Source organism: Eumetopias jubatus, unplaced genomic scaffold, assembly GCF_037043125.1.
Source record: "Eumetopias jubatus isolate StellerSeaLion01/CBP00866 unplaced genomic scaffold, mEumJub1_p1.0 scaffold_13, whole genome shotgun sequence".
NCBI classification, from domain to species: domain Eukaryota; kingdom Metazoa; phylum Chordata; class Mammalia; order Carnivora; family Otariidae; genus Eumetopias; species Eumetopias jubatus.
Genome location: NW_028274819.1, coordinates 106157135 through 106175958, shown reverse-complemented (window position 1 = coordinate 106175958; position 18824 = coordinate 106157135). Strand labels below are relative to the sequence as shown.

The window sequence follows — 18824 nt, the reverse complement described above, 5'->3', positions numbered from 1 at the left end:
TTCTGCTGGAATAAATTCTTAGAGTTTAAAAAAAATCTTTATTTCACTTTCATTTCTGAAGGATATTTTTGCTGGATATAGTACTCTATGTGGAAAGTTTTTTCTCTTAACACTTCAAAGATGCCATTCTACTGTCTTCTGAGATTGCCATAGTTTCTGATGAAACAGCCACAGTGAGGCACATTATTGCTCCCCCATACGTAATGTGTTGTTTTTCCCTGGCTGCCTTTATGATTTTCTCTTCTCTTTGGTTTATAGCAGTCTGTTAACATGACTGGCTGGGGTCTTCACACCACTGCTGGGGTTCACTGAGCTCACCACACCCGGACATTTGTATCTTCCGCTTGGGGGTTTCCAAACTGTTACTTCTTCAAATATTCCGTCCTATAGTCCTTCTTCCTTCTGGAGTTCCAGTCACATGTATGTTGTATCTTTTGGTATTTTCTAACAAGTCTCCAATGCATTTTGAATTAAAAAATGTCTGTTTTGGGGGTGCCTGGGTGGCTTAGTCAGTGAAGCACCTGACTCTTAATTCTGGCTCAGGTCCGGGGCTGTGAGATCAAGCGCCGCGCTGGGCTCTGCGCTGGGGAGGGACCTGCTTAAGATTCTCTCCCCCTCTCATGTATATACATAAGTACCTACATGTAAGAAAAAAGTCCGTGCTCTCTATTCTTCAGATTGGACAATTTGTATTGATGTATCTTCAAATTCAAATTCTTTCCTTTTCATTTCTATTCTGCAACTAAGGCTACACAGGGGGAGATATATATATATATATAAAGTTTCAGATGCTGCAGTTTTCAGTTCTAAAACTTTCATTTGGTTCTTTTTTATATTTTCTATTTCTCTGCTGAGAAATCTTTTCATTCATTTCAGTTGGCTTTTCCTTTTACCTAGTGAGCACAATTATAAAAGTTGGTTTAAAGTTCTTTTCTGGTAATTCCAACATGGATCATTTCAGGACTGGCCTCCGTGGATTATCTTTTCTGGTTCTTTGTATGTGAAGGAATTTTAGATTGTATTCTGGACATCATGAATATTCTGTTTTGGAGACTGAGTGCTGTTATATTTGCAGTGTTGATGTTTTTATCATCAACAGATAACTGGCTTGACTAGGCTCAACGGCACCTTGGTTCAGTTCTTTCAGCCTTCACTTCAAGTTGCTCTGAGTCTGCTCCATGCATGTCAGCAATCAGTCAGACACGTAGGTAGAATCCATATACAAAATCTGGGGTTTCCCTCCTCTGATACTCTACTTTTTGAGATTTCCCCCCCTCACTTTCCCATGGCTGTGGCTGACTCAGACTCTGTAGTCCGGTTGTTTGGCCAGAAAGATTGGGGGTTTCTGTTAGCTTAGTTGCCCTGCACCACGATATGACTGTAGCCTGCCCTTGGGCCAATGCCTTAAACATAGGAGTCTCACCCCCTGCTGGTGCTTCCTTCCAAGTTTCAATTCCTCTCCAAAATCTGCCAACTAGTGTTCACCCTGCAGAGCCTTTAGGTGGTTGTTGTTTGTATTTTGCTCAGAGTTTACAGTTGTTATCTGTAGGGTGGTCAGTCTGTTAAGGCCTCACTCTGCCATACCAGGGCCAGAACTCCTCAAAGCAACTTTTTTCTTAAAATAATCTTTTAATTTTGAAATAAGTTTAGGCTTTCAGGAAAGTTGCTAATAGTACAGAATCCTTGGACACCTTTCACCTTTTAGTTTCCTAAAGTTATCCTCTTACAATGGCACACTTGTCAAACTAAGAAATCAATATTGGTACATTACTATTAACCACATTCTTGACTCTTCAGATTTTGCCAGTTTTTCCATTAACGTCCTTTTTCTGTCAGAGGACCCAACCCAGGATAACACATTGTATTTAGTTATCATGTCTCCTTAATGATTGGTCTAGGGCAGTTTCTATGTCTTTTCCTGTTTTGTTTTTCTTTTCTAACCATGATAATCTGAAGGAGTGCTGGTCAGTTTAACCTACAGAATATCCCTCAGTTTGTGCTTGTTTGAAGTTTCTCTCATGTTTATCTGGGGCTCTGGGTTTTGAGGAGGAATAACACAAAGGTGAACTACTCTTCTCATCACATTCTATTGAGGGGTACATGGCATCATTAGTGATGTTAATTAACCTTAATCATTTGGTTAAAGTACTATACTTTTTGAAGAATACATTGTGTATAAAACTTGTTTCCACATTTCACTTCTTAAAACACATTTCATGGAAACTCCTTAGTTAAAGACAACATGTATGGGGTGCCTCAGGTGGCTCAGTCGGTTAAGCATCTGACTCCTGATTTTAGCTCACGTCATTATCTCAGGGTTGTGAGATTGAGCCCTGCATCAGGCTCTACACTCAGTGGGGAGTCTACTTGAGGATTCTCTCTTTCCCTCACCACACTTCCCCTCCTGCCATCCTTCCTCTTAAAAAAAAAAAAAAAAAGACAGCATGTGGTTTTGCCCCTTACTAGGTATTATTACTTCCTTTCACCTGTAACTCCAAGGAGATCAAGCAACAGAAAATGATACTATCTAGAGAAATCTGTCATGGAAAACAACATATGCAGAGAGTGATACAAACATATGTTTCTTCCAAGTAAGTTCTTAAAATCTTGTGGTAGGCCAATAATGCATAAAAGAATTTAATGATATGCCTGTTTTTATTAAAAGATTAACAGCTTGGAAAATTCTAGGTGTCTGGCTTTAGAATGATGCCTGAGGTGTCTGGTGGAAGTGGGGAGAGAAGAAACCAAAAGAAAAATGTGTGCATGTGAACTCCAACTCTTTAAGTGTAAAACAAACTCTGGACTTGAGCGTGCAGCTATTCAAAATCACAAGTGTGAATTTTGATATGCTCACCCTGACCTGAGAGTGCCAATTTAGCATGTTTAGGACAAGAGTACAAGGATTATTTATATATTCTCCAACCCTATCCCAGTCAAGGGGTGAGTCTTAGGAAACTAACTTTCACTTCCTGAGTCATAAATTTGCTTTTGATGGTCACATCTTTATGCCAAATCAGAACCTGATGTTCAGTTCAGGCACTCCATTATTTCATGGTATTAACTTTATTTCTATAATTAAAAACTATTTCTTTAGAAAATTGGGAGTATAGGGGTGACGGGTAGCTCAGTTGGTTAAGCATCCGACTCGATTTTGGCTCAGATCATGATCTCAGAGTCCTGGGATGGAGCCCTACCCTGGGGTCTGCTTGGGAGTCTCTCTCTCCCTCTCTTTCTCTCTGCTCCTCCCGCTGCTTGCTCTCTCTCTCAAATAAGTGAATAAAAAATCTTAAAAAAAAAAGAAAATTTGGGAGTATAAAACAGTTATTCAAACTTAATTGGACTGTTTTATGAAATTTTTCAGTAAAAGTCTATTGCAGTGGGTTGAAAAGACCAATTTGAAAGCTCACTATGTAAAACAGTACATGAACACAAAGGAAGGGGAGGCTGGAGAGCAGCGGCCCCACAGCTCTGACCACTCCATTCCTTTGCCACAGGCCCTAGGTGCTTCAGTAGAGCCCCTTTAAAAATTACTGGTCATACCAAGATAAAAGACTCCAAGGTTCTCAATATTTACCATTACTCTCCACACACTTTAATAAGAAGCTGTTGGGGAGAAATAAGGCCTACAAGTGTCTTTATTCGGGGTATGGTCAAAAGATGAGTTACTGACTTCAGAATAACTCAATCAGAATAAAATATTTTCCTTAAAAAAAAAAATCAGAACAAAATTTGATTAACATTTTTCTTTCCATCCTAGAATTTACCTAGTTGACTGTATTTTACATGTCAATACAGGAGAAGCTATGGTTCTTACCTGAAAGTGGCCACAAAGTTCACTGTGGGCCAGCCCAAGACAAAGGATTTCACAGCATTAGTGTGGCCTTCTCCCACTTCATCCACACAACTTGCTGTCCACATGTCACTTAATTTTATTTTATTTTTTATCTTAAAGTTGTTGTTATATCTAGAAAGATAAAAACCAGACAGGACTTCTTGTTATTTTGTTTCTTAAATTTTATGAGAGCTTCTGTACTTGTGATAAAAGGACAGTTTCCACTAATCATGGGCAAAGAATGTCTTATTCATTGTTTGTAAATTCAGTGCCTACCACAGGAAACTGTAAGCCAGTCGGTTACCTTTGGCCCGAAAATGTCTTTGAAACATTTGGTGTATTAGTCCTCATGCTTGTGTTTATGGGCAGCAAATAGCCATAAACTGCCTACTTTGTTTTTCTATGTTGAGCATTGCATTTGGATCAAAAATCAAATTTTAAATTTACTGCTATTCTAAAAAATTCATTTATTATTTATAACTTGCCTACTCCAAAAAAATTTGAGTGACTGAACAAAAGATTAAAGTACACATTATTTATGAAAATAGTTATAAAATTTTCACCTTAGGAGAGATAGATGCACTTAAAAATATCTGGAATTAATTAGGGGAATTTTCAATGTATTTCCAACTGAATCATTACAAGATTTTCTAGTCTTTACAGGCAAAGTTTAGTTTAAATTTCCTTTCTTAAGAATTTCTTCATATCATTTTCCCATATATTCTAAAATTAAAAAAACTATAGCCTAAAAACAGACCCTAACCTAAACTGGGGGGGAAAAAAAAAGAAGCAGGAAGTACTATATCTAAGTGGAGTTAACATACTTAATATTTATCTCCAAGGACCCAGAAGGTGATCTACTTTTAAGTTGGCAATGAAATTGCTTTTTGACTTCTACCTAATCTCCCTTAGAACCTGACATTGAAACCACCATTATCTCTTGATCTAAATTCACAGATTTAATGCTCATCATGGACCCGAGAGTTAGTTAGAAGGCACTGGGAAAGACAAAAAGAATGCGCACAGAAACTTGCATACTTCCTACCATTCAGAACCATTTGTGGAAACAGAAAAAGCTAACATGAAATCAGATACTTCATATGGCAGTATTCCTAAAACTCCTTCATGGAATATTTAAAGGCAGAACTCTTCAGTTAGGATTTATAAAGTGAAAAAGGATCTTGCAGGAACTACACATAAAGGATAGTCTGGATTCAAAGCTTCATTTATACTTCCTGTAGGGCACACTTAATGTAAGTGTAATAGGAAAGAGCCTTGTAGCATAATGATGTCTTTCTATGTTTCATTTCAATATTTTTCATCCTGTTGCTATGAATCTTTAGATTTTTTAAAAAAATGAAACAGACTCAATTGAAGATAAAATCTTATTTCTTTTTATTTTCTTGCTAAAAAATCTTATTTTTTGATAGCACCTATCTAGGTAATATAAAACTGAAACTACAAATCTTTTGGAAAGAAAGGTATGTTCCCATTTCTCTTTTTACACAGTTTGTGTTTCCTAATGCAGGTCTCTCTCTATATCAGATACTTCAGATACCAGGTGGGAACTTTTTGCATTACTGCCCTGGAAAAAAATCATTGCAATGATTCTTTCCCTAGATCAATAAAGTGTCAAGATTATCCACCTCCCGCTACAAGAAGTTAATCTAAAAGTGTAAACAATCACTTCCATTCTATTGGCTAATATTTACTGAGAACTTCCCATGTGCCAGTCAGTCATTGTGGTAAACACTTTACACACATTATTTAGTTTAAACCTCACTTTATAGATAAAGAAATGGAGCCATGGAGAGATTTAGCTAAGTAACTTGTGAGAAGTCAAATAGCTTACTAGAACAGCTAGAATCTGAACTTGAACAGTGTTGACTTCTGAACTTATTTAATGCTCTTAACTACTATGTATCTATAAAAAGCCCTGGGTATTGTTGGTCTTATAAAGCATCTGGATGGGGGCGGGCGGAGCAAGATGGTGGAGGAGTAGAAGACCTGGATTTTGTCTGGTCTCAGGAATTCAGCTGGATAGGGATCAAACCATTCTGAACACCTACGAACTCAACAGGAGATCGAAGAAAAGAATAGCAACACCTCTCTGAACAGAAAAGCGATCACTTTCCGGAAGGAAGGATGTGTGGAATAGTGAATCCGAGGGGATATTCAAGAGGATAGACGGCGGGGGAGGGGGCCTCCATTGGCCACTTCTGGCAAGTGATAGAGCCCCGGAGCACAAAATCGGAACTTTTAGAAGTCGGCTCCGCTGAGGGACGTCGCTCCAGTGGCCAAGCGGGGGGTGGAACCCTCCCTCGTGGGACAGTGCGGTCTCAGGACCCTCGGGGTCACAGAAAGACCGGGGGAGCCTGAGTGCGGCAGAGCTCCCAGGTATCGGAGTGGGGAAGCCGACTGCAGAGACGGAGCCGAGGCGCGGGCTCTCAGCTCGGGGTGGCCATAAACTGTGATCCGCGGCCCAGTCGGGCCACTGCTCCTCCAGCAGGGACCCAACAAGCGGCAGAGCTGGGGAGACTCCCCTCCCTCCCCCGGGAGGAGCGGTGCGGGAGCGCACCGCAGGGATCTGCTGGGTTCGGAGACTCCACACTGAGTCGGGTGCCAGAGATAGAAACGCCAGGTCACAGGCTGGGTGAGCACAGAGTGCTGCCGGAGACTGGGGAGACGGGAGTGACTGACTGCTTTTCTCTGGGCATGCACTGAGGAGCGGGACCCCGAGTTCTCAGCTCCTCCGGGGCAGAGATTAGGGGGCCGCCATTTTCACTTTTGTCCTCCAAAGCTGTACCAAAAGCTTGCAGGGAACAAAAAGCTCCCGAGAGCAAACCCGAGCAGATCACTTAGCCCAGACCAGACAAGGGCAGGGCAATTCTGCCTCCAGCAAAGACATTTTGGGAACCACGACAACAGGCCCCTCCCCCAGAAGATGAGCAAGAACAGCCAGCCAAGACCAAGTTTACCGATCAAGGAGAATGGGAGAACTCCAGCACTAGGGGAATACTGCACATAGAATCCATGGCTTTTTTACCATGATTCTTTAGTCTTTCAAGGTTAATTTTTTTTAACTTTTAAAAAAAATTTTTTCCTTTTTCCCTTTTTCAATGAGCATCTTATCCCTTTTTAAAAAAACATTTTTATTTTTCATTTTCAGAGTCATATTCTATCCCTTTATAGTAGTTCCCCTTATTTTTGGCATATATATGTAAGTTGTTCTCTCTTTAAAATTTTGAGATACAGTTTCTTCTAACAGATCAAAATATACCCTAAATCTCTAGTGTATGCCTCTGTTCTAGTCTCCTGCTTGATCACATTTTCTCCCTTGTTTTTTTTAAAAAAATCCTCTTCTTTGTCAAACAACTTATCAATTCCTTTTATAAAATTTTTTATAATTTTCATCTTTACAGTCATATTCCATCCCTTCATTGTATCAACAATTATTTTTGTACATATATAAGTTTTTCTTTCTTATAAAAATTTTGGGAGGCACTTTCTTCTAACAGAGCAAAATTCACACAAAATCTAGTGTGTGGCACTGATCTATGCACCAGCCTAATCATATTTGATCATATTCTGTTTTTTTGTTTTGTTCTGTTTTTGTTTGTTTTTATCTTTTTATCTTTTTTTTTCTTTTTCTTTTTTCTTTCTTTCCCTTTTTTTCCTCCCCGGGTTTCAGGTCTTTTCTGATTTGTTTAGAGTGTATTTTCTGGGGACGTTGTTACCCTGTCAGCATTTTGTTCTCTCATTCATCTACTCTCCTCTGGACAAAATGACAAGACGAAAAAAATCACCTCAACAAAAAGAACAAGAGGTAGTAACGACAGCCAGGGACCTACTCAATATGGACATTAGGACAATGTCGGACCTAGAGTTCAGAATCATGATTTTAAAGATATTAGCTGGGCTTGAAAAAAGCATGGAAGATACTAGAGAAACCCCTTCTGGAGAAATAAAAGAACTAAAATCTAACCAAGTCGAAATCAAAAAGGCTATTAATGAGGTGGAAAAATGGGGGCACTAACTGCTAGGATAAATGAGGCAAAAGAGAGAATCAGTGATATAGAAGACCAAATGATGGAAAATAAAGAAGCTGAGAAAAAGAGATAAACAACTACTGGATCACGAGGGCAGAATTCGTGAGATAAGTGATACCATAAGACAAAAAAACATTAGAATAATTGGGATCCCAGAAGAAAAAGAAAGAGAGAGAGGGGCAGAAGGTATATTGGAGCAAATTATAGCAGAGAACTTCCCTAATTTAGGGAAGGAAACAGGCATCAAAATCCAGGAGGCACAGAGAACCCCTCTCAAAATCAATAAAAATAGGTCAACACCCTGACATCTAATAGTAAAACTTACGAGTCTCAGAGACAAAGAAAATCCTGAAAGCAGCTCGGGACAAGAGATCTGTAACCTGCAATGGTAGAAACATTAGATTGGCAACAGACCTATCCACAGAGACCTGGTAGGCCAGAAAGGACTGGCATGATATATTCAGAGCACTAAACGAGAAAAATATGCAGCCAAGAATACTATATCCAGCTAGGCTGTCATTGAAAATAGAAGGAGAGGAAAAAAGCTTCCAGGACAAACAAAAACTAAAGGAATTGGCAAACACGAAACCAGCCCTACTAGAAATATTGAAAGGGGTCCTCTAAGCAAAGAGAGAGACTAAAAGCAACATAGACCAGAAAGGAACACAGACAATATACAGTAACAGTCGCCTCACAGGCAATACAATGGCACTAAATTCTTATCTTTCAATAGTTACCCTGAATGTAAATGGGCTAAATGCCCCAATCAAAAGACACACGCTATCAGATTGGATTAAAAAACAAGACCCATTGATATGCTGTCTGTAAGAGACTCATTTTAGACCCAAAGACACCTCCAGATTGAAAGTGAGAGGGTGGAAAACCATTTACTATGCTAATGGACACCAAAAGAAAGCTGGGTGGCAATCCTTATGTTGGACAAATTAGATTTTAAACCAAAGACTGTAATAAGAGATGAGGAAGGACACTATATCCTACTTAAAGGGTCTGCCCAACAAGAAGATCTAACAATTATAAATATCTATGCCCCTAACGTGGGAGCAGACAATTAGATAAGCCAATTAATAACAAAATCAAAGAAACACATTGAAAACAATACACTAATAGTGGGGGACTTTAACACCCCCCTGACTGAAATGGACAGATCATCTAAGCAAAAGATCAAGGAAATAAAGACTTTAAATGACACACCGAACCAAATGGACTTCACAGACATATTCAGAACATTCCATCCCAAAGCAACGGAATACACATTCTTCTCTAGTGCCCATGGAACATTCTCCAGAAGAGATCACATCCTAGGTCACAAATCAGGTCACAACCAGTACCAAAAGATTGGGATCATTCCCTGCGTATTTTCAGACCACAGTGCTTTGAAACTAGAACTCAAATACAAGAGGAAAGTCGGAAAGAACTCAAATACATGGAGGCTAAAGAACATCCTACTAATGAATGAATGGGTCAACCAGGATATTAAAGAGGAATTAAAAAAATTCATGGAAACCAATGAAAATGAAAACACAACTGTCCAAAATCTTTGGGATGCAGCAAAGGCAGTCCTGAGAGGAAAGTATATAGCAATACAAGCCTTTCTCAAGAAACAAGAAAGGTCTCAAATACACAACCTAACCCTACACCTAACAGAACTGGAGAAAGCACAGCAAATAAAGCCTAAACCCAGCAGGAGAGGAGAAATCATAAAGATCAGAGCAGAACTCAATGAAATAGAAACCAAAAGAACAGTAGAACAGATCAACGAAACTAGGAGCTGGTTCTTTGAAAGAATTAACAAGATTGATAAACTCCTGGCCAGACTTATCCAAAAGAAAAGAGAAATGACCCAAATCAACAAAATCATGAATGAAAGAGGAGTGATCACAACCAACACCAAAGAAAAACAATTATAAGAATACATTATGAGCAACTCTATGCCAGCAAATTAGATAACCTGGAAGAAATGGACGCATTCCTAGATGTGTATCAACTACCGAAACTGAACCAGGAAGAAACAGAAAACCCGAACAGACCTATCACCACTAAGGAAATTGAAGCAGTAATCAAAAATCTCCCAACAAACAAAAGCCCAGGGCCAGATGGCTTCCCAGCGGAATTCTACCTAACATTTAAAGAAGAATTAATACCTATTCTTCTGAAACTGTTCCAAAAAATAGAAACGGAAGGAAAACTTCCAAACTTGTTCTATGAGGCCACCATTAACTTAATCCCCAAACCAGACAAAGACCCCATCAAAAAGGAGAATTACAGACCAATATCCTTGATGAACATGGATGCAAAAATTCTCACCAAAATACTAGCCAATAGGATCCAACAGTACATTAAAAGGATTATTCATCACGACCAAGTGGGATTTATCCCTGGGCTGCAAGGTTGGTTCCACATCCGCAAATCAATCAACGTGATACAATACATTAACAAAGGAAAGAACAAGAACCAGATGATCCTCTCAGTAGATGCAGAAAAAGCATCTGACAAAGTACAGCATCCTTTCTTGATCAAAACTGTTCAGAGTATAGGGATAGAGGGTACATACCTCAATATCATAAAAGCCATCTATGAAAAACCTACAGCAAATATCATTCTCAATGGCGAAAAGCTGAGAGCTTTCCCCTTAAGGTCATGAACATGGCAGGGATGTCCACTCTCACCACTGCTATTCAACATACTATTAGAAGTCCTAGCCACAGCAATCAGACAACAAAAAGATATCAAAGGCATCCAAATCGGCAAAGAAGAAGTCAAACTCTCACTCTTTGCAGATCATATGATACTTTATGTGGAAAACCCAAGAGACTCCACCCCAAAACTGCTAGAACTCATCCAGGAATTCAGTAAAGTGGCAGGATATAAAATCAATGCACAGAAATCAGTGGCATTCCTATGCACCAACAACAAGACAGAAGAAAGAGAAATTAAGGAGTCGATCCCATTTACAATTGCACCCAAAACCATAAGATACCTAGGAATAAATCTAACCAAAGAGGCAAAGGATCTGTACTCAGAAAACTATAAAATACTCAGGAAGAAATTGAGGAAGAGTCAGAAAATTATAAAATACTCATGAAGAAATTGAGGCAGATACAAAGAAATGGAAAAACGTTCCATGCTCATGGATTGGAAGAACAAATATTGTGACGATGTCAATGCTACCTAGAGCAATCTACACATTCAATGCAATCCCCATCAAAATACCATCTACTTTTTTCAAAGAAATGGAACAAATAATCCTAAAATTTGTATGGAACTAGAAAAGACTCCGAATAGCCAGAGGAATGTTGAAAAAGAAAAGCAAAGCTCGCGGCATCACAATTCCCGACTTCCAGCTCTATTACAAAGCTGTCATCATCAAGACAGTATGGTACTGGCACAAAAACAGACACATAGATCAATGGAACAGAATAGAGAGCCCAGAAATGGACCCTCAACTCTACGGTCAACTAATCTTCGACAAAGCAGGAAAGAATGTCCAATGGAATAAAGACAGTCTCTTCAACAAATGGTGTCGGGAAAATTGGACAGCCACATGCAGAAAAATGAAACTGGACCGTTTCCTTACACCACACACAAAAATAGACTCAAAATGGATGAAAGACCTAAATGTGAGACAGGAGTCCATCAGAATCCTAGAGGAGAACACAGGCAGCAACCTCTTCTACCTCAGCCACACCAACTTCTTCCTAGAAAAATCGCCAAAGGTAAGGGAAGCAAAGGCAAAAATGAACTATTGGGACTTCATCAAGATAAAAAGCTTTTGCACAGCAAAGGAAACAGTCCACAAAACTAAAAGACAACTGACAGAATGGGAGAAGATGTTTGCAAATGACATATCAGATAAAGGGCTAGTATCCAAAATCTACAAAGAACTTATCAAACTCAACACCCAAAGGACAAACGATCCAATCAAGAAATGGCAGAAGACATGAACAGACATTTTTCCAAAGAAGACATCCAAATGGCCAACAGACACATGAAAAAGTGCTCAACATCCCTCTGCAGCAGGGAAATCCAAATTGAAACCTCAATGAGATACCACCTCACACCAGTCAGAATGGCTAAAATTAATAAGCCAGGAATCGACAGATGTTGGCGGGGATGCAGAGAAAGGGGAACCCTCCTACACTGTTGGTGGGAATGCAAGCTGGTGCCACCACTCTGGAAAATAGTATGGAGGTTCCTCCAAAAGTTCAAAATAGAGCTACCATACAATTGCACTACTGGGTATTTACTCCAAAGATAGATGTAGGTATCCGAAGGGGTATGCACACCCTGATCTTTATAGCAGCAATGTCCACAATAGCCAAACTGTGGAAAGGGCCAAGATGTCCATCTACAGATGAATGGATAAATAAGATGTGAGATAGATACACACACACACACACACACACACACACACACACACACACACACTGGAATATTATGCAGCCATCAAAAGGAATGAGATCTTGCCATTTGCAACAACATGGATGGAACTGGAGAGTGTTATGCTGAGTGAAATAAGTCAATCAGAGAAAGACATGTATCATATGACCTCACTGATATGAGGAATTCTTAATCTCAGGAAACAAACTGAGGGTTGCTGGAGTGGGGGGGGTGGGAGGGATGGGTTGGCTGGGTGATAGACTTTGGGCAGGGTATGTGCTATTGTGAGCACTGTGAATTGTGCAAGACTGTTGAATCACAGATCTGTACCTCTGAAACAAATAATGCAATATATGTTAAGAAAAAAAAAGAAGATAGCAGAAGGGGAAGAATGAAGGGGGTGGAAATCGGAGGGGGAGATGAACCATGAGAGATGATGGACTCTGAAAAACAAACTGAGGGTTCTAGAGAAGAGGGGGCGGGAAGATGGGTTAGCCTGGTGATGGGTATTAAGAGGGCACGTTCTGCATGGAGCACTGGGTGTTATGCACAAACAATGAATCATGGAACACTACATCAAAAACTAATGATGTAATGTATGGTGATTAACATCACAATAAAAAATTTAAAAAAATTGTCTGGATGGAAGTATCTTACCATGAAGTTCCCTTCAGCTTTTCTATTTTCAGCTTTTTTTTTTTTTTAAGTTTTATTTATTTGAGTAATCTCTACACCCAACGTGGGGTCGATCTCCTGACCCTGGAGATCAAGAGTTGGATGCTCTTCTGACTCAAGCAGCCAGGTGCCCCCAGTCTTACTTTTTTCTCTCTCTGTACCTACAAGGCTTTGTGATAAGACTGTTTACTATGGAGGTTTAGAGGAATCTCATAAACACTTATGTTCACAAAGATAAACGGAGTAGCTTCAAAATACTTAAAACCAGTATTAAATAAAATTTTACATTTAGTCCTGGTGTCATAGTGTCTCTTCATATTTTTCACACTCAATTTCCAATAGTATTAGACTATTCTAATTGAAATTTAAAAGTATGAATCTAATGTGAACTGGCTGAAAAAAACAAAATAACAACCCAAAAAGTAATTCTTTATTTCCACAATGTAGTCCCTTACTACAAATTTGTTAAGATGAGAGATCTCTTTCCCTATGTTCCAATCTTTATACTGGAAGGAATCCCAGTGAACTGCTGAAATACACAGGATTCTAGGAGATTTCCCTCCATTCGAAGTTGGAGATGTTTTACTAAGTATGTTTGGAGTAGAGGACATGGTGTCTGATGGTAATTCTACTGATAATGAATAAATAACCACAGCTTTTTTCTTCTCTTCATCTTACAGACATAAGTAGAACTCATCATTATTTCCCTACTTGCTCAGGAAATAACAATTTGAGAAAAGTGGAGGCTTGAGAAGGTGTCAGGTCACTACAGTCACTTCCTCTCAGTAAATTCCAAATGGTTGCTCTATAGTTACTGATGGAATAACTTCTTTCTAAATACTTTCAAGTTTTCAAACATTATCTTAAAAGATGAAAAGCCATAATTCTATTGGAAAAATATCTTTTTATTTAGCTTTCTAATGAATATCAAACGTGGTCACAAAGGTCCCTTTCAGTTTTAATACTTATTCTAATGACGTATGGAAAAGAAGGACAATAAACTCAACAGAATTTTAGGTAAACACTGTCAACATTCAGCACAAAGTGAATAAAATTCTTTAGCCAAGAAAAGGAAAAAAATTAAAAACCCTTTGTGCTAGTTCACTCACTAAAATCTACTTAGTTTCACTAAGTAAATATGGGGCAGCTGGTAATTAGTTATCTCACTTGAATTTATTTCTATACCATCAACCTACGGACTGAAAGCAGTTTCTAAATGGAGCCTGAAGATGAGCTGAAGTAATATGGAACTTAACGTAGTGAATTTGTTCACCGAGTACATGATTAAGCACTCATATCATTTCAGCAAATTAATGATCAAGGGTACAACCCAATCGTCCATCAAAGCGTGAGAAGTGACAGGGAAGACATAGGTTTAGTATTACAGGGGACTAGTTCTTCTTGGTTGCTGTTTATTTCAGGAAAAACATAAAATTCTTATTAAGAAGGATCTGTGAATGTATCAAATGTTATCTATTAGAATGACCATATAATGATAAATTCTCGGCAACATTTTTGCAAGGTGGCAGTGTTCAGTAATAATGATTACTTTCTCAAATCTGTATGTCCTCTTTATCTCAAGAGTCTTGGGCTTATGCCCACCTACTCCCCAAATTAACTTAGATCACTCACACTTTTTAATATCCACAATAAATGTAGAAAGTTCTTAAAATAATCTTTCATGAACTGACTCTCTTAAATACAGAATTAAATCAACTGTTAATAGATTTTGTCATACATTTAAGTAGACACAGAGTTCTTTCAAAAGCAGTATGTGAAAAAAATGGCATCCACCTTATGTGAGGAAGGGGCAGTCAAAATAAAGTCAGCTCTACAGGTAAATGATGGGCCTAGATTTGACATATATTTAAAACAGCAGTTTTTTAGTGGTAAAGAAACTATCTTTATATAAGAGGTTTTCCAGCAAAACACTAAATGGGTTACATAAAACCACTTAGACATTAGCAAAAACCAGAACAATAAATGACAGGTAAGAAAACAAAAGTTTTCTACTCTAAATATTATCATAATTGTTAAGGAAAAAGCATCTAAAAAAGGTGAAGGAAAATACTTTCTTACATAAGAACTGAATACATGTTACAAGTAAATAGTCTCTAAGTTCCTAAAGTCCAGGAAATGGATTATTAAAATAAGTTTTTGTTGTTTGCTTATCTACCTGCAGGCTGAGCACAAAACTAGGCACATAATGGGTACAATGGGGGAACAGTACCAAGGGCCAGCCACTGGAAATAAGGCCTAGATTAAAATCCCAGCTCAGCCATTTCCTAATATATGCCCTTGGACAAATCCCCCTGAGTCTCAGTATTCATTAACTAAAACAACTCTTGTCTTGGAGGATTGTTAGGAAAATGTAATAAGATCTTTGTGATTCTCTTATCATAATACGAAGCATACAGAACCCACCCAGTACATTTTAAGTAAAGAAATGGCAACTAATCTACATTAAAAAATGATTTGTTCCTCTATCCAATAGCATACAGCTTTAAATGGACTTAGTACAAAGGCTTGGAGGGAAAGAATTTTCTTTCTCTATATTCTTTGTAACATTAAATTTACTTCCAAAACTTCACTGTAGGCATTACTTATATTCAAAACATGTTTTAAGCTTTGCCTGATTTTGAGTTGCGTTCCATTGTGGTTGGAAAAGATACGCGGTAAGATTTCAATTTTAGTAATTTTGTTGAGACTTGAGATATCACGTCACACTGTCAGAATGGCTATTAAAAAAAAAAAAAAAAGAACCCCCAAAACAAAGCAAACGAAAAAAAAGCCAAAAAGACAACAAGTATTGGTAAGGACATGGAGAAATTGGAGCCCTTGTACACTGTTGGGGAATGTAAAATGGGGCAGCCACTATGGAAAACAATATGGAGGTTTCTCAAAAAATTAAAAACAGAAATATTATATGATCCAGAAATCCCACTTCTGGGTATTTATCAAAGAACTGAAATCAGGATCTTGAAGAGGTACTAACACTCATTTTCAGTGTGGCACTATTTACAATAGCCAAGGTGTGGAAACAACCGAAATGTCCACTGATGAATGAATGGATAAGAAAAATGGGGTCTATACATACAACAGAATATTACTCAGCCTTAACAAAAATGGAAATCCTTCAATATGCAATAACCCAGATTAACCTGGAGGATGTTATGCTAATGAAATACACCAGTCACAGAAGGACAAACACTGCGTGATTCCACTTATATGAGGTATCTAAAATAGTCAAACTTAAAAAATCAGAGTGGAGTGTTGGTTGCCAAGGGCTAGGGGAGGGAGAAAATGAGGAATTGCTCATTAATGAACATTAAGTTTCAGTTATGCCAGATGAATACACTCTAGAGATGTTAACTAATAGGCACGGTGTTGTATGTGTGTTAGTTAACAATACTGGATTGTACACTTAACGATTTGTTAAGAGAGTAAACCTCATGTTAAGTGTTCTCACCATAATGGAAAAAAAAAAGACATTTTTTTTCCTAAGGAAAAAACCTAACACATTCTGAAACCATTTTCTTATTTTTATCTTTGCCTTTAACTTCAAAAAAAATGTATCAACGGTTCACTAAGAATTCTATACAGTTTCTTACTAGTTATTTAGTTAGATCCTTTTACTCATCGCATAAGAAAGACTATAATGCTATAAAAGCAAACAACAAGTTTCTATGGAAGAATTTTCTATGAAATCCATAAGAAAAGGAGTAACAGAGACAGCAGACTCTGAAGTAAGATGGACCTATGTTCAAATGTGGGCTCAACTAATTACTACCTTTGGGATCTCGGTAAAGTAATTTAACTTCTCTGAGTATCAATTTCTTCTGTAAAAAGAGACAATATCTGCCTGATAGAACAGTTATGCAGGTTAAAGTCTCTAGAAAAATACCGAACATACAATAAGATCTAGATAAATGTGAGGTCTCTACTGTTACTAAAATGTGTATACTGTTACTAAATATTAATACTGTTATTAAATTATATTACAATCCCTTTGAATAAAATCCCAACTCCTTATCACAGCCTTTGTTGCACCTGGCCTCCGAGATGGCCCCCAACGATCCTTGCTTCCTGATACTCGCACCCTCGCACAGTTGTCTTCCACGCTGCACTTAAGGCTGGTCTGTGTGGCCAACAGCATATGTCAGAAATGACGGTATGCCACCTTCAAAATTAGGTTATGAAGGACTCTGGCTTCTATTTGGGGTGTTCTCTCGCTTGCCTACATCTATCTCATACTCTTGGATCTTCCACTTCGGAGGAAGCAATACCATGTCATGAGCAGCCCTGTGGAGACACCTCCATGGAGAGGAACTACAGGGTCTGGCCAACAGCCAGGGAGGAACTGAGGCCTGCCAGCGTCCACACAAGTGAGCGGGGAGGTGGATTCGCCAGCTTCAATCAAGCTGTAAGACGGTTACAAGCCCGGTCAACAGCTTGACTGCAACCTCATGAGGACCTGTGAGCCAGAACCACCAGCAAAACCACTCCTCAATCTGAGATGAGTGTTCCTGAGTATGAGATGTCTGTAGTTATAAACTGTGGTTTTGGGGTAATTTGTTACATGGGAATAGATAATACAGCTGACAAGATCCTGATAACCTGACCCTTGTCTATTTCTCCAACCTCAATTCGTATTGTCTTCCTGCTCCTCATGCTCCAATTATAGAGGCTTTCCTTTGGCTCCTTCAAAGGGCCAAGCTTTTCCCACCACCTTTGGGTTGGCTCTTCCCTCTGCCTAGAATGCTCATCCTCCTAATATCTGAATGGCTGGTTGCTTTTCAGCCTTCAATGATTTTTTTTTTTTCCTGACTATACCTACTTAACATATATCCCATATTTTACTTCACTCTGTACTCAGTTTTTATCACAATGTGCAACTTCTCCCACACGTTAGGATAAAAGTACCAAAAAAGCAGGGACCATACCCATCACATTCTGTACTGTATCCCCCTATATGTATTCAGAAGAGGGCACAGAGTGGGACCTAAATGAACACTCACTGAATGAATACACAATTGAAACTTTCTTTTTGCAAAGATAAAATAAAACAAAACTATAAAACTCACTTCAGATATTAGTTATGGTAACAGAGGCCTGGCATTCTTTACAGTAAGCACTGAATAGAAAGGTTATCTTTGTTAGTGGGAATGCAGTTTTATCATGATAACTGGGACAGGTTTACAGTATACTTACTTGATTTTGGCCACAACAAACAGATCGTTGAACAGGAAAAGATGCCGCTCCTGCCTCTGCAGGCCTCGTTTGAGCTCTACCCGGCCATCAATTAGCAGAGTCCTACTGGAACACACAAATGAGGAGAGAAATGTACATGTATCCACGCTGGCAGCAGGACTTTCCCTGGAACAGATAAAACACCACAGATCTTTAGTCAAATGATCAAATACAGGACCGAGTTCTATAAAATTATAGCTTCTGGTCAAGAGATATGCAGCTCTCTGTGCTTTTTCATGCGATGGCACAGTTTCCAAATTTGGCCCTCAGTCGTTCTCTACCGGTGGTCTTGCACATCTCATTATGAAGTTTTTCAAACACGAAGCAAAGTTGTAAGTTTTATAATAAACCCATGTATACCCCAACCTGGATTTTACCATGAAAATTTTACTGTACTCGCTTTATCACATATCTATCCAACTATCTTTCTATCTGTTCAATAATCCATTCCATTTTTAGCATTTCAGTGTAAACTGTATACAGCAGTACATTTCTCCTTAAATGCTTCGGCATGAACATCATTAACTAAAGTTCAATATTTACTTATAATTTATTTATTTTTTAATTTTTTTTAAAGATTTTTATTTATTTATTGAGAGAGAGAGAGAGAATGGTAGAGA

General features: G+C 38.5%; 1 protein-coding gene across 1 annotated transcript in view; it reads right to left on the bottom strand.

Annotated features, from left to right (window-relative positions):
- Window positions 1-18824, bottom strand: part of ARHGAP20 (Rho GTPase activating protein 20) — a 139169-nt gene that overhangs the window by 40137 nt on the left and 80208 nt on the right. The window contains exons 3-4 of the mRNA XM_028105722.2: window positions 18166-18330; window positions 3815-3964 (exon numbers count right to left, since the gene is read on the bottom strand). Coding sequence (XP_027961523.1) covers window positions 3815-3964; window positions 18166-18330 — 315 coding nt within the window. The remainder of the gene's footprint in view (window positions 1-3814; window positions 3965-18165; window positions 18331-18824) is intronic.